At 41.0% G+C, this 14,757-nt stretch overlaps 1 protein-coding gene across 1 annotated transcript; it reads right to left on the minus strand.

Annotated features, from left to right (window-relative positions):
• Nucleotides 1–219: 219 nt before the first annotated feature.
• TMEM128 (transmembrane protein 128) lies at nt 220–13,568 on the minus strand. The gene is made up of 5 exons (XM_084625444.1): nt 13,441–13,568; nt 11,193–11,334; nt 7,908–8,069; nt 4,706–4,815; nt 220–2,852 (listed from the first exon to the last, which is right to left on the minus strand). The coding sequence occupies exons 1-4, from the start codon at nt 13,550–13,552 to the stop codon at nt 4,716–4,718; spliced, it is 516 nt and encodes a 171-aa protein (XP_084481570.1). The 5' UTR covers nt 13,553–13,568; the 3' UTR covers nt 220–2,852; nt 4,706–4,715.
• Nucleotides 13,569–14,757: the final 1,189 nt, after the last annotated feature.

The raw sequence follows: 14,757 nt of genomic DNA on the forward strand, positions 1-14,757 counted from the left end.
CCCCAACATTTGTTATAGATTATTATAACACTTTATGAACTTTCACTTATTTTACAGTTGAGCTCATAATTGGGTAAATTCATAGGCCCAATTATTACAACATACCTGCTTCACAAATCAACATGTTTACTGTGTTCTTGAACACCATAATCAGATTGTTTAAGGAATGAGGCATTGAAAATGAATCAGTCATCTTCATCTGTATATAAACTTTATTAAAAGCTTCCAGTCAGAAGCTTTGTAAAATTAAGTGTGCTGCATAGTGTTTTATTAATGCAAATATACAAGATTTAAAAGGAACCAATTCATGTTGTTGATGTATACAATGACAGAACTACTACACCTGAGCAATAATACATTTGAGGCATCATGATAAACAAAATACATCTCAAATTTACATATATACACACATGCAGAAACTGTAGGAATTTTTAAAACAAGTTGAAAACCCTGAGCCTGCAGAAAGTCTCCCTTTTATTATTGGAGAATATTTCCAGCTCTCATTAGATCAGCAAGGTTAAAATTAAAAGAGACTTACTCAACCGATCAACTTATTGTACCAGCTAGTTCAAACAACACCAGTTTTAATTTGATGGGTCACTTATGTTGCATGCTTTGAGTAACATGTTTTCCAAAATGAAGCAATTTGTTTTAAGACAGATTAGAGCCTATCAGAATGATGGCTAGTCCCATGAGCTTCTAAATGTTGACAAACACTTCATATACTGTGGAAATAGCACTAGTATTGATTTTATAGCTTGAGTTATGAAAATTTATACACGTTAAATGATTTAGCCTCCTGTAGTCGTTATATGCTGGCTTGCTATCTCAGATTTCAAGTAACAATCACAAAGAATAAATTTAGTACACAGTAGATGTGAGCTGAAGCATTCTTAAGTTTTAAAATGCCTGTTTTTTGGTGGTATCTTACATTAAGTACTCTACCCAACACCGTCTCTGTGATTAAATGCTTAGTTTTCTAGAAAAATATTTGTTAATCTCAACCAAAATGAACTAACAGTTTTACATTCCCAATGTTGCATGACTAGTTGCCTTTAAATTTATAGTAGATTTCCTTCTTGATGAGAAAGGAAAGGGAAATCTGGTTAATAGGCACTCTTCCATGTAATACACAAAATTAATTTAACAGCAGATAGGGAGGAGGAATGGTGAATAAGTGCAATTTAATTCCCCAAATCTTGTATCAGAGAAGCAAACAAAAATCAAGAGAATAAGTGGCACTTGTACTTTTCATAACTTACTGTGTCTAGGAAAGATCTTAAAATGTACATGTCTGAATTGGCAAAGAAACACAAATATGTACTAAAATTTTATGGATCAATAATTTTTCTAGGCATAGGGCATATTTTCTGTTGCCGCATGGCTACACAGTGCTGGCAGAATCTGGTCACAGAGCCACAGGAGGATCACACCAGCAAAGGGGGAACCTCTAGTAGCACCCACTCTTTTGAGATGCTCTAATTTATGCCAGGGATACTAAAGTGGCTAACAATGGTACCAGGATCAAGGGTGTGCAAAGGTGAGGTTTACACCATCGTTGAAGGCCTACTCCCATACCTGCTTGTGGCTTCTTTGCTATTGCAGATGATCTGGCCCCAAAATTTTAATGGAGGTACAGTAACAGGCAATAGACCAGAATATTTCTTTAAAGATAAAATATGGCATACCAGAAGTTTATAAACATTGTCCATCTAGATTGAGCCTGATTCACTAATTCCAAATACCAATAATTTAGCAGAAGATACACAAACAAAAACTGAACTGACAGCCAGCCAGAAGCTCATCTCTTTGGGTATAAGCCTGGGTTAGAATTGTCATCTATTGTAGGATTACTTTTAGAATTCAAATGGAATTAATAAGGTTTAATTGTGTTAAGTGGCACAACATTTAAATCAAAATCTCAAGTACTTCCAAGTCAACTGATTATTATTTTTAGACAAATTGCATTTAAAAATACATCCCTCGCTTGTTACCTACCTTTGTAATACTATACATAAACTTGGTCAAGAAATAGAAAGATCATAAGTTTTGGGTCACTAAAATAGGTTCTACATTACTGCATTTATACTTTGATAAAAAAGTCAAACAACTGACTGACAAGCTATTGGCTGAGATATTACACAACTTTTGAGTTTAAGCAGAGATTCTCCGAATTATCATTTTTAAAAGGTATGACAGAGCACAGGAATTTAGTTTAAAAGGAAACTGTTGCCTTATAATTTGAAACAGCGAGCTCTTTACATACAAAGCTTAAGGAACTAATATTTTGTGTAAATTTCGTAGGGCCAACAGTTTCCACTCAATTTCAAATTAGACTGCACACATACTTATACTGCACTATATTTTGATGAGTTTGCATCATTAAATTCAGTACACAATTCAGAGGTTATGTTCCGAATTCACTTGAGTTGTTCAAGTTGAAAGTTCTCATCTCTTCTGAATAGCTGACATTGATATGTTATCCAACTCGCTTCCCATTCCAGACATCTGCTACTAATAACAGACCCTTCTAGGACTCTTTAGTGACACCTTAATTTGATCAGTTCTTTAAGTCAGCCTTGTAGCTTCTGGGCATTGCAGCACATGCACCCCTCTTCCCCCTACAAATTCCAACAATAACATGGCTAGTGACAGACGGAACTGTCATGAATGTTGAATTGATTTGCTTTTGTAAATGTGAATCAGACTCTTAATGTGATATTAAAGTTCTGAAATACAATATTGCCATGTTTTTCAGCAGAGGTTCACAAGGAATCCATAGTATTTAAAGTTTGCACACAGTGTAGTGAACCAAGTTAGTTACCTCCTTGCAAAGGCAGATTTCTTGACACCTAGAAACTCAAAGAAAAGTAAGGATTAGTTATATTATTTTAGCTCTTTTATGCAAACAAAAGCAAAACTAGCATTATATATTGTCAGAACTATTAGTTATCTCAGATGTGTTAGCTTTAGAGTTAGAGACAGAAACTGAAAGGAGTACATTACATTCTTCATCGCTGTGTTCACATAAAGGCATGCTGGCCCTCTTAGAACGGGTTTACAGGGCCGAGGATGGGCAGGCAGCGGAGGGCAGCCGAGGACAGGCTAACCCACTAGGCTATGCCCTGTAACACCAGTCAGCTAGCCAGTGAACCAGTTTCTCTAGGAGGGGAGCTACCATTGGATAATCCGGATGTCTGTTGCACAGGGCAGTTAATAAAGAGCCAGGCTAAACAGAAGAGGGCCTCTTTCTTGGCTCCAGCAGCTGGTATAAGCTGTTTGCTGAACTGACATGGATATACATGGTTTTGTGTTGTGCAGCTTGGATTTTTTTGTTTGCTTTACTTTACTTTCAGAGGATCACAATTTTGGGTTGTACAGCCGGTCAGATCCCCTTTTCAGGAGGGTAGTTACTGGGATGGTGGTCTCAAATCTGCAAGGGGAAATTCTTTTCCCTTAGAAAAGGTGGCTCACCTGCAGGAAGCATGAGCCACCTCATGAGACTTAGTGGTTTCTCAAGCCATTCTGGATTGCAAACAAAGAAAGGCTATTGTTTAAGTGGGAAGGAGGAGACCTAGGAATGGAATGCTCTGGATTTGAGCATCAAGAAAGGGGAGAAATGGTAACAAATGGGTGTCAATAGTTTTCTCCTTTTTCCTTTGCTAGTAGGACAGATTGCCCCCAGAAGTAATCCTTTTGTGATTAATAAAGTTTCAGCCACTTGGCCAAAAGTTCCTGATGTCTAAATTCATTGGTCTCTACTGCTTACAATCCAGACTGACAATGTTTTAAGTAAGGATGGAAAAACTCCCTCAGTTACCAGAGCATGTGGAATATGGGAAATAAGATATACAAGTATGTGGGAGAAATGGAGGAGGAAACCTAAAAGTTCGCCCTGTCCTTGAACGTGAGATGCACAGGATGAAAAAAGGTTCAAGTGAAGAGTTCATATTGCTTGAGGCAAAAGAAAAAATATTGCAATGTTCTTCTCAAGTCACTAGTGTTCTAATACCACATTTATTGGGAATTTTAGTAGAGTTTGGGCCAAGTTTTCCCCTCAGATACTGAGGTAACATTTTAGTTAGGGACTTTGTTTTTTGCATATTTGCCAATATACGTATTAATTTTAATGCTATGTTAATGGCATATTAGGAACTCAATTCTTAAGAGGCTAGCCATAGTCCCACCTTACTCCAATGCTCTATACAAAGCATGCTTTGCAATTCCTGCTTTTAGTCCCATCTCTTCCTGTAGCTGCCACTCCTCCTTTCAGCCAGATAAATGCCAGCACAGCGTACACTCACCTACAGACCTCCCCACCCTCAGTCAATCAGTGGTCCATCTCCCTGACAAGCCACTTAATCCTATTCTGCAGTACATTTCTTTCCTGCACTATGGCCAAAGCACCACGAAGACACACACTGATATACCACCTACCAACATCTCTACCCCACTAGCACCAACACAGATGTAACAAATTCCAACCCTGGCTCCTTCCTGAAGGTTGAAAAATAATTCAGAAATGAAGAGGGGGGGGGAGGGATTAGTTTTCAGCATGTAAAAACTGCATATTTTGCATAAGGACTAATTTACAGACAAGATAATTGACTAAATTTGTTAGAGTGCAATTGGTTTGTCAAATGAAAGTTATTGTAATTCAAAAAACAAATGTGTGGATGTACATAAATATTTAAAAATGTGTTACCTTATGTGACTCATCCCAGCAGTGACACAAGCATCACAACACCCATAAACTGAGTGAACAGCAACATAGGGGTGAGAAATGACCATACAGGCCATAAGGCAATGTTGAGACTGGAAATAAAAACAAAAAGTTTAAATTTTTTTTAGTAGTTCTAATGTCACGTACTATATCCTGCACATATTTGGCATATTGTACCAGAAGTAAGATTAAGGACTCAATACCCCAATCTTGAAAGACAAAAATTTATTTGAAAACAGTATTGTAATAAGAAAAGGAGTACTTGTGGCACCTCAGAGACTAACCAATTTATTTGAGCATGAGCTTTTGTGAGCTACAGCTCACTTCATCGGATGCATACTGTGGAAACTGCAGAAGACATTATATGCACAGAGACCATGAAACAATACCTCCTCCCACCCCACTCTCCTGCTGGTAATAGCTTACCTAAAGTGTTCATCAAGTTGGGCCATTTCCAGCACAAATCCAGGTTTTCTCACCCTCCGCCCCCCCACACACTCCGCCCCCCCTCACTCTCCTGCTGGCAATAGCTCATCCAAACTGACCACTCTCCTTACAATGTGCATGATAATCAAGGTGGGCCATTTCCAGCATAAATCCAAGTTTAACCAGAACGTCGGGGGGGGGGGGGGTGGTAGAAAAAAACTAGGGGAAATAGCCACTCCCAGTATCTATTTAAGCCTAAATTAATAGTATCCAATTTGCAAATGAATTCCAATTCAGCAGTTTCTCGCTGGAGTCTGGATTTGAAGTTTTTTTGTTGTAAGATAGCGACCTTCATGTCTGTGATTGCGTGACCAGAGAGATTGAAGTGTTCTCCGACTGGTTTATGAATGTTATAATTCTTGACATCTGATTTGTGTCCATTTATTCTTTTACGTAGAGACTGTCCAGTTTGACCAATGTACATGGCAGATGGGCATTGCTGGCACATGATGGCATATATCACATTGGTGGATGTGCAGGTGAATAGTGTGGCTGATGTTATTAGGCCCTTTGATGGTGTCCCCCAAATAGATATGTGGGCACAGTTGGCAACGGGCTTTGTTGCAAGGATAGGTTCCTGGGTTAGTGGTTCTGTTGTGTGGTATGTGGTTGTTGGTGAGTATTTGCTTCAGGTTGGGGGGCTGTCTGTAGGCAAGGACTGGCCTGTCTCCCAAGATTTGTGAGAGTGTTGGGTCATCCTTCAGGATAGGTTGTAGATCCTTAATAATGCGTTGGAGGGGTTTTAGTTGGGGGCTGAAGGTGACGGCTAGTGGCGTTCTGTTATTTTCTTTGTTAGGCCTGTCCTGTAGTAGGTGACTTCTGGGAACTCTTCTGGCTCTATCAGTCTGTTTCTTCACTTCCGCAGGTGGGTATTGTAGTTGTAAGAATGCTTGATAGAGATCTTGTAGGTGTTTGTCTCTGTCTGAGGGGTTGGAGCAAATGCGATTGTATCGCAGAGCTTGGCTGTAGACGATGGATCGTGTGGTGTGGTCAGGGTGAAAGCTGGAAGCATGTAGGTAGGAATAGCGGTCAGTAGGTTTCCGGTATAGGGTGGTGTTTATGTGACCATTGTTTATTAGCACTGTAGTGTCCAGGAAGTGGATCTCTTGTGTGGACTGGACCAGGCTGAGGTTGATGGTGGGATGGGCTATTACCAGCAGGAGAGTGAGTTTGCGTGGGGGGGGGGGGGGCGCCGCAGAGGGTGAGAAAACCTGGATTTGTGCTGGAAATGGCCCAACTTGATGAACACTTTAGATAAGCTATTACCAGCAGGAGAGTGGGGTGGGAGGAGGTATTGTTTCATGGTCTCTGTGCATATAATGTCTTCTGCAGTTTCCACAGTATGCATCCGATGGAGTGAGCTGTAGCTCACAAAAGCTCATGCTCAAATAAATTGGTTAGTCTCTAAGGTGCCACAAGTACTCCTTTTCTTTTTGCGAATACAGACTAACACAGCTGTTACTCTGAAACCTGTCAGTATTGTAATAAATTCTCTCCTTCTTCTACACAATCAAATAATTTTGTTATGGTGTGGAAGACAACTCTATAGAAGTGGCACCATGTTATTACACACCTGTGCCACAATTCTTGGTTTACTAGAAACCCTCCCAACAAAACAGTTATTAATTATTGTCCTATACAACAAATATTACAGCCATGAAGAGAGGGCATCAGCATAAAGAACTTTTAATTTAAGGCTTCTTACTGTCTGTGTTTATGTAGGAAATAAGATGAGCAATTTGATTTTCAGAGAGTGTTCAGTGTGCAGGGCTGGCAATTATGAAAAGCTTTAAAATCATCCAGCTAAGTAGCCTTGACCATGAGAACTCCAAGATATCCTTGTATAACCTGAGAATAAGATTTGACTTAAGCAACAAAAACAGAAATTTTAAGCCAAGTGTGACAGTTTTTCTTCTTTCACCCTCCCTTTTGTTCTCAAGTTTTGTAGCAGATGTGTCATAAGGTCACCTACTGGCACTGTCTGAAAACTCATGCAATAGTGAAACTTGGAATACACAAACTTCTTGTTTTGCAGATTTCTTTTTCTGTATCCATGCAAAATTGTTATAGACTGGGAATAAGAGTTTAGCATTTTACAAAGCAAGACATCAGGCTGGAGCATTTAGGTAAGAGCCAAGTTATAAATCCTTCAAAAATATCTTGAAATTTTTCTATTTAAGCAGTATTCTGCAAGTTTGATAAAAGCTATCTGTACTGACCAGCAGTCTGGCTATAAGGCAATTTGAGGTAGATGCCACCTTGAAAAACAGGACAAAACTAAATACTGTCGGTGTACAACTAACTTGTCAGTTATACACTATCTTCTCAGCTTTATTTTTAACAATCACCTTTAATTTAACAAAAAGTAGTGAAGGACTTTTCTATCTTCGTAACACTTGGAAAAAATAGAAGACCCAGCACACCTAGAAGTGGACTTAATATACAATTTTGACCATTACTGGCCTCAGTTCCAGTCTGCAATCATAGCTTTCCAACAATTAGGAATTCACTTTTTCAATACAAGGAAAATGCAACCAAAAAATGATGGAAGTGAGTAACATTATTGGACTTGACCAAAATCTACAGAAGTGACCATTCTATAGCACTTCTAAATTAGACAGCCTGTTGGTGTTACCATTGGTAATCCCTCTTCAGGTTTTGCAGAAGTTTTATGTATTTCTGCAGCACTTTAACTTACCAAACTGCTGATGCAATAAAAGTGGCAGTTGTGACAGGTATCAATACTGGATACTGGGCATCATAATCCTCAATTCCACAATACCACTCTAGATATATTATGCAGTAAAAAGCAATAGCTAAGCTTGCAACCAACAAACAGCTGCCGAGGACAAAGCACCAACTGCAAAGAAATAAAGAAATTAAATACAGACAAATTTCAGTTTGCATGTTATTATCCATCACTCTAATTCACAAGTAGCTCCTTACTTCATAGATTTTTATTGTGTGGTAGTAAACGCTGATGTTACTAGGAGTACATTACTTTCACAAAATACAACACATCTGCATAAAACAAAGAAAGTACTGAAGCATATCTTAGGATACATAATAACAGCAAGAATAACGTATCACAATAATTCACAAAATTCAGTTACTTGCAACAAGTCTCAGTAATTAGGGGGAATTAGTGAAGTTCTGCTCTGCAGTGTATAAATATACTGGAACAATTCTTTTTGTTAGTCAAGCTTTGTCAACAGATTAACAGAGTCCTATATAGTTAGGCTCATGCCAGGTCTACACTAGAAAAGATTTAGCCATATCGCTATATGGACCAATCCATTTTATACCATCAAAAGTGCTTTTGCTGGTATAGCTTACACCAAATCATCAAAGTGAAATAAACTATACTACCAAAAGCATTTTTATGCCAGTATAACTGGATCTGTTCTAGACTTTTGCTGATACAGAACTGTATCAGAAACAAACCAAAAAAAAACAAAAAACCACACACACAACCTCTCTAAACACACCCCCTTACTGATATTGCTATATTGGCAAAACTATTTTGTTTAGACTTGGCCACATTCCCAAGCCAGAGGATAACCACTACATTTGTATTTCATATGACAGTTTATTATGTAGTTCTTTATATAAAGTGAAGTTCTGAGCTTTTCTTTGAACATCATCAAACAGAAGCCTTCCTGGATTAACTAAAGTTTAACTCCACTTAGTTCTGCGGTACTGCAACCCTTGGAAAAAAGTTCTTTTTTTAAATACACAGTATTACCTTGTTTTCAACTCCTAAACTACAGTATTTTCTCAGATCATTCTCACACGGAAAGTTAGTTAAATGTCTTAATAAACTTTCACATCTGCAAACTCATTACAGGATTCTAATAGAGTCAAACAGTTTAATAAACTGGCTAAACAAAACCATAAGGAAAAATTATTTCAAATCCAGGCATAACAGTGTATGGAACTCAACATGTATGGAGCTTAGAAAGCTAACAAATTATGGACTATAGGTGATGGCTTCTTACCTCCTGGAAGAAAATTATTTTTTAAAATTATTTTCTGGTGAGATATGTCCAAATAGAGTTCAAATATGCTCAACTTTACAAATTAAGCAAATTTATATCACCTGAGTTGAATTTACTAAACCACAAAGGACAGCACAGCAATTGTCTTTGTTCAAGAGATCACCTGCTCTGAAATATTGCAGCAAAGCTCTTAGATGTGCACTGGTAGAGACAAGGGGACACTGGGGACCTTATTCTGCATGGAGCTAAGCACTCTCAAATCACAGGGGACCGAACAGCTCAGCACAAAATCGGACCCTCAACCACATTTGGGGACAGATTTTCAAAAATACTCATCAAGCACCAGCCCAACTGAAAACAATGCAAAAGTGTTAGTGCATTCCAAGTCTTTCTACTCTATTCAGGAAGAAAGTTATTGATCTGATCCTAAACATAATTTTTAAATTTAAAGAAAAAAATACACACATCAGAAGACAAGTTGATATTAAATTTCATTACCTTTTTATAGTACCATAATAGTACTTTACAGCTCTGAAAACTTCTATGTTTTATGGATTTTAAATCTGTTCTTATGTGTATGCATGGATGAGACAAGTTACATGAGTGATAATCAAGGCAAACCAAATCCAATGACTGGATAAGGAAGTGCTTATCAGTAACAATTATCTGGTTTCCTGAAACATAAAACTGTCTATGTAAAATTCACAATGTTTGTAGAATAATCTTGGGCACAAGATTAAGCCACTGGAAGCAGCTACTTCATTTAAAAAAAAAAAAGCTTGCCACCTCTCCTCACCATGAGAGCCATTTTCATAAAGAGCCCAGAAAATATCAGCAATATTCAAAACTGATAACCTAGTAAGACACACACACGATGAATGAAAACTATGTGCTACAAATTAATTATTATGACTGTGTCTGCTATACGTGCAATATATGGAATTTATGTATTAGCTCACATAATATTAGGCAAGAATTTTAGAATTTCTCCAATATCCCAAAACTTCTCAACAAAGATTAGTTCATAACTTGTGTTACCCCTATTTCAAACCAGCTCAATATTTAGAGCCCTGCAAATCTGCAGATATCCATTTTATATCTGTGGATAGCCACATTGGCGGATGCGGATATCCATGCACCGTGTTTACGGATTGGACGCAGATACAAATTTTGTATCCGCACAGGGTCTACAAATCTTTACTCCAATTCAACTATAACACTAGTACTTCTATTGACGAGTGTGCAGTCTCAGACACCAATCCTGAAAATATGCACTTTACTACTATGGTTAGTCCCATTCATATTCAATAGATTATCCATAGTTGTAAAGTTTAAGCATATGTAAGTGTTTGCACAACTGAGGCCTTATAAAATACTTAAAAGACTCGATCCTCAATTCGCTCCTTCAAAACCAATGAAGGTTTTGGGTTAATGGTTTCAACTTAACCCACCCCCCACAAATACATTAGCTGTGTAAACTAATGCCATAGGACAAATAGCAATGAAAATAAATATTACCTTTTTAATCTTTTGACTTCTATCTTAAATCCAGGTATTATCCCCTCATTTTTACATTTTAATTCCCTTTCCCTCACTCTCAAGGAGTGCAGTAAGCCATCCTTGGTTAATGGTGTTAACTTCTTTCAAACTCAAATGAATTTTCCAAAAACAGACAGTTTCTGCAGAGCCAAAGTAAGACACTGTATGTCCTTTCCAAAATGTAACCCAATATAGGACCAAAAGACAGAGCAAGTTCTAAATTCTGTTCCCATATACTATAGCAAAATAATGTACTATAATTCGATTACTGGATCCTGTGTTATTGTGTAAGAAGAATTTTTTATGCTTATATGGAAAAATTAACTTTTTAATTGACCACAAAGATGAAATCTACAGCAATAATGCAAAGTTTAGAAATACCATGTTTTGTGTATGACACTGACGATATACATAGAACTTTTCTTTTTAAGAAGAGGGTCCCTTACCTATCTGCTTGAATGGTCTCTTTGATAGTTTTAAAAAAGTCAACATAGTATGTCACAGCAATTGATGCCAAAATCCAGAATGCAGAGTGAATATTAAGTCTGGGAAGAGGCTTCTCTTTTTTCTCCACATTTGTAGATTCTTCTGTAAACAAAATCATGATTGCTCTGTTATAAACCACCAGTAAATGGAGTATCATTTTATTAAAATAAAATAGGACACTTAATCCTTCTAATTCATTCTTCTTTAGAGATTAATGTATTCACTATAAAAATATTTTGAATTAAAATGGAAGCATTCTAAAAAGGTTCTGCAAATTTCCTGAAATAAAAACAAAAACTAAGCAAGGTGCCTTTTGATGAAAAATAATCAGCATACACTGTTTGTGTATCTTGCCAGAAACATTAAGAGCTGTTTACATTGCTGAAAAGGTTATTTAACCACTTAAGAATCATTATAAAGAAAGAATATATTTGTTTGATATGAAAGACACACATGCAAAGGTAAGACCAGTGTTCCACACACTAATTTCTTTGCATCCATTTTCATTAATTCTGATGTTTGCAAGCTGAATTTCCCCATAGATCGTCTTCCTACCAATGTCACATGCCAAGTTTTCAGTGTCAGGAGCTAGTTTGATACGTAGAGAATATTAACTTAAGTTACTGTAAAAAAGTGATTACATGGAAATCTAGATTTTTCTAGAATTCTCACTGTAAGATCTGAGTGCCTTACAAATTTTAGAGCAGACTGAATCAGTGTGAGGGCAAAGGAGCATGTGGTTCTGAAAGCAAGGATATATGTTCTTTTACCTGCGATGTTGAAAGACCAACTAATTAAACAAAACACATACATTTAACTAAACTAAAGGGAATATCTGCAGAAATATTTGCATATTTGAACATTTCATATATTTTAAGCCTCCTTTATTATGACAAGCATATTAATTTATAACTGCCCTGGATTTGCCTCTCTCTTTTCCCGAGTACTAAACATTCAGTAACACCCTTGCCATGGTAATATATTTTATTTCACTTTATATTTTTCTGTGATTTGCATAATCATTTGCTAAATCTATTATGACACAATTTACCTAACTTACCACTTTGGAACCTCCCTTTGTCTCAACCCCCTTTGGTCCACAGTTCCAGAGGCCTTTATGCTGCCTATAAACATTGCTTTGAGATCCGATTCTTGTATTCCTGAGATCCTCTGCAACAAGGGTGTGAGACCTCTGATTTTTTTTGTCCTTCACTTTTGGTACAGGTCTTCCTCCCCACTACTCTCCCTCCTCTCATGAACATTTTAATAGCTTCATAACAATAAATTACCACAACCTGATGTCTGACACACCTATAAATTCACAAGAAGGAAGTACTGTTAAACTCTCCTCAGCAGCTGTGTGTGTGTGTGTGGGGGGGGGGCTAGCATAAGGGGCAGAGAATATGTACCCTGACAGACAGGGCCAGCTATTGGAACTCACACACAAGGGGCTTGTCCACATGAGAAAGTGTAGTTTGAGGTACCACCCCTTAGCACAGCACCCCCCCCCCCACCATGGATATAGTTATAGCAGGGCATGCTACAGCCACTTATTCCCCTATGGGAAGACTAATAACTGCACTGGCATGAGCCACATTTATACTGGTATAATAGGGGCCACACCAGGGTTTTACTGGTGTTCACTACTTCAATTAAAAACCTCTAAACGACACACTTAACCCCCTAAAATGGAAGTGTAAGGCAGGCTTAGAGCTGAAAGTGCTGCCTCCAGTGTAATACTCCTAGAACTGGTGCAATTTCTCCCCTAGACCAGACATCTAGTACAGCCACCGGCAGCCCCGGGGCGATCGTCTCCCCTCCCCACATCAGCCCGGAGGCTCCTTCTCCCTGCCGGTCTCCTTTGGCTCCGTCTGCCCGGCACCCCAGCTGCTGCAGGAAAGCCCGGCGGCGGGCACAGCACGCTGTAAGAAAAGCCGCGGGACTGTCGGCGCTGGCGCCCCCCCGCCCCGCACGTACCGCATTCCACAGGGGAGCCCCCCCCCCGCTCCCCGCAGCCGACACCGCTGCGCCCGCGCGAGGGCTCTAGGGACCGGGGCGCGCGGGCCCCGCCTTGCCCTCCTCTCCCAAGGCCGTGGGGAGAAGGGGAGGCGTCGTGCGCCACCCAGGCAGCGGTCACGCACCACCCCTCCCCCCTCCCCGCCGTGTTAAAGGGGGGAGTCCCCCCCACAGGCTCCAGGAATCACCTACCAGCCACTCCCCCGGGGGGAGGCTGTAGCAGCAGCGTCTGGGGCTCTACCTCCTCCCTCAGGTGGCGTCTCAGCCGTAGCAGCGGGTCCCTGTCACCCACCCCCGCCGCCATGTTGGGCTGCTCCGGAAGTGACGCCAGGAGGAAGTGCAGGTGGGGGGCGGGCTTTTGAGCGGGAGCTATAAATAGAGGCGTTCTAAGCACTTGTAGCCCTTGGGCTCAGCGGCGCGCTCGCCGGGGGGTGTGCTGCCTTGATGTCCATTTTTGTGACTTATTGTCTTGGTAGTTCTTTTTTTTTTATTAAAAACCACTGTGCGCTTTTGTAGTAATTTGTTCTAAAAGCAAGAGCCCCACAGGTGGCGTCCCTCACTCACGGGGACGAAACGTGGTGCTGGCGTGGGTAGGGTTGCCAGCCCTGCGGTTTTTAACCAGACCACCCGGTCGAAAAGGGACCCTGGCAGCTCCAGTCAGCACCACTGACTGGGCCGCTAGAAGTCCAGTTAGGCAGGCTCCATGCGGCTCCTGCAAGCGGATGGCATTTCCCTCTAGGCGCAGGGACTGGGATGATCAGGGAAGCTCCGCGTGCTGCCCCAGTGCCAGCTCCACAGCTCTCATTGGCTAGGAACCGTGCAGAGCTGCCTGGCCCCTCCACCAGGGGCCGGTTATGCCAGTCGCTTCCAAGAGCAATGGAGCCAGGGCAGGCAGGGAGCCTGCCTTAGCCCTGCTGTGCCGCTGCCTGAGGTAAGCCCAGCCCAGCTGGAGTCTGCCCCCTGCCCCAGCTCGGAACCCCAAACCCCTGCCCCAGCCCTGAGCCCCCTCCCAGAGCCTGCACCCCAACCACCTGCCCCAGCCCTGAGCCCCCTCCTGGAGCCCACACCCCTGCCCCAGGTCAGAACCCACCCCGCACCCAAACTTCCTCCTGGAGGCCACACCCCCTCCTGCACCCCAGCTCTGAGCCCCATTCTGCACCCAAACTCGCTCCCTGAGCCTGCATCCCAACCTCCTTCCCCAGCTCTGGGCCCCTGCCTGCACCCTGAACCTCCTCTCCCAGCCCGGAGCCCCCTCCCACACTCCAAACCCCTAAACTCCAGCTCAACCCCAGAGCCCACAGCCCCAGCCAGAGCCTGCACCCCCTCACACACCCCCAATCTTATTAGCCTGCTCCCCCCACCCCAGCCTGGAGCCCCCTCCTGCACTCTGAATCCCTAATTTCTGCCCCCACCCTGGAGCCCCCACCCCCTCCTGCACTCCCACCCCCTGCCTCAGCCTAGTGAAAATAAATGAGGGTGGAGAAGAGCGAGTGACTGAGGCAGGGGCTG

The sequence above is a fragment of the Lepidochelys olivacea genome (genome assembly GCF_965140295.1).
Source record: "Lepidochelys olivacea isolate rLepOli2 genome assembly, chromosome: 4".
Taxonomy (NCBI): domain Eukaryota; kingdom Metazoa; phylum Chordata; order Testudines; family Cheloniidae; genus Lepidochelys; species Lepidochelys olivacea.

Excerpts from the sequence above, each read along its gene's own strand:
- TMEM128 (XM_084625444.1), bottom strand. The coding sequence starts at position 13,552 with ATGGCGGCGGGGGTGGGTGACAGGGACCCGCTGCTACGGCTGAGACGC. Across the intron at positions 11,335-13,440 it reads TCCCCCCGGGGGAGTGGCTG|AAGAATCTACAAATGTGGAG; the intron begins GTAGGTGATTCC and ends TTTTGTTTACAG. Across the intron at positions 4,816-7,907 it reads TTTATTGCATCAGCAGTTTG|TCTCAACATTGCCTTATGGC; the intron begins GTAAGTTAAAGT and ends TTTTATTTCCAG.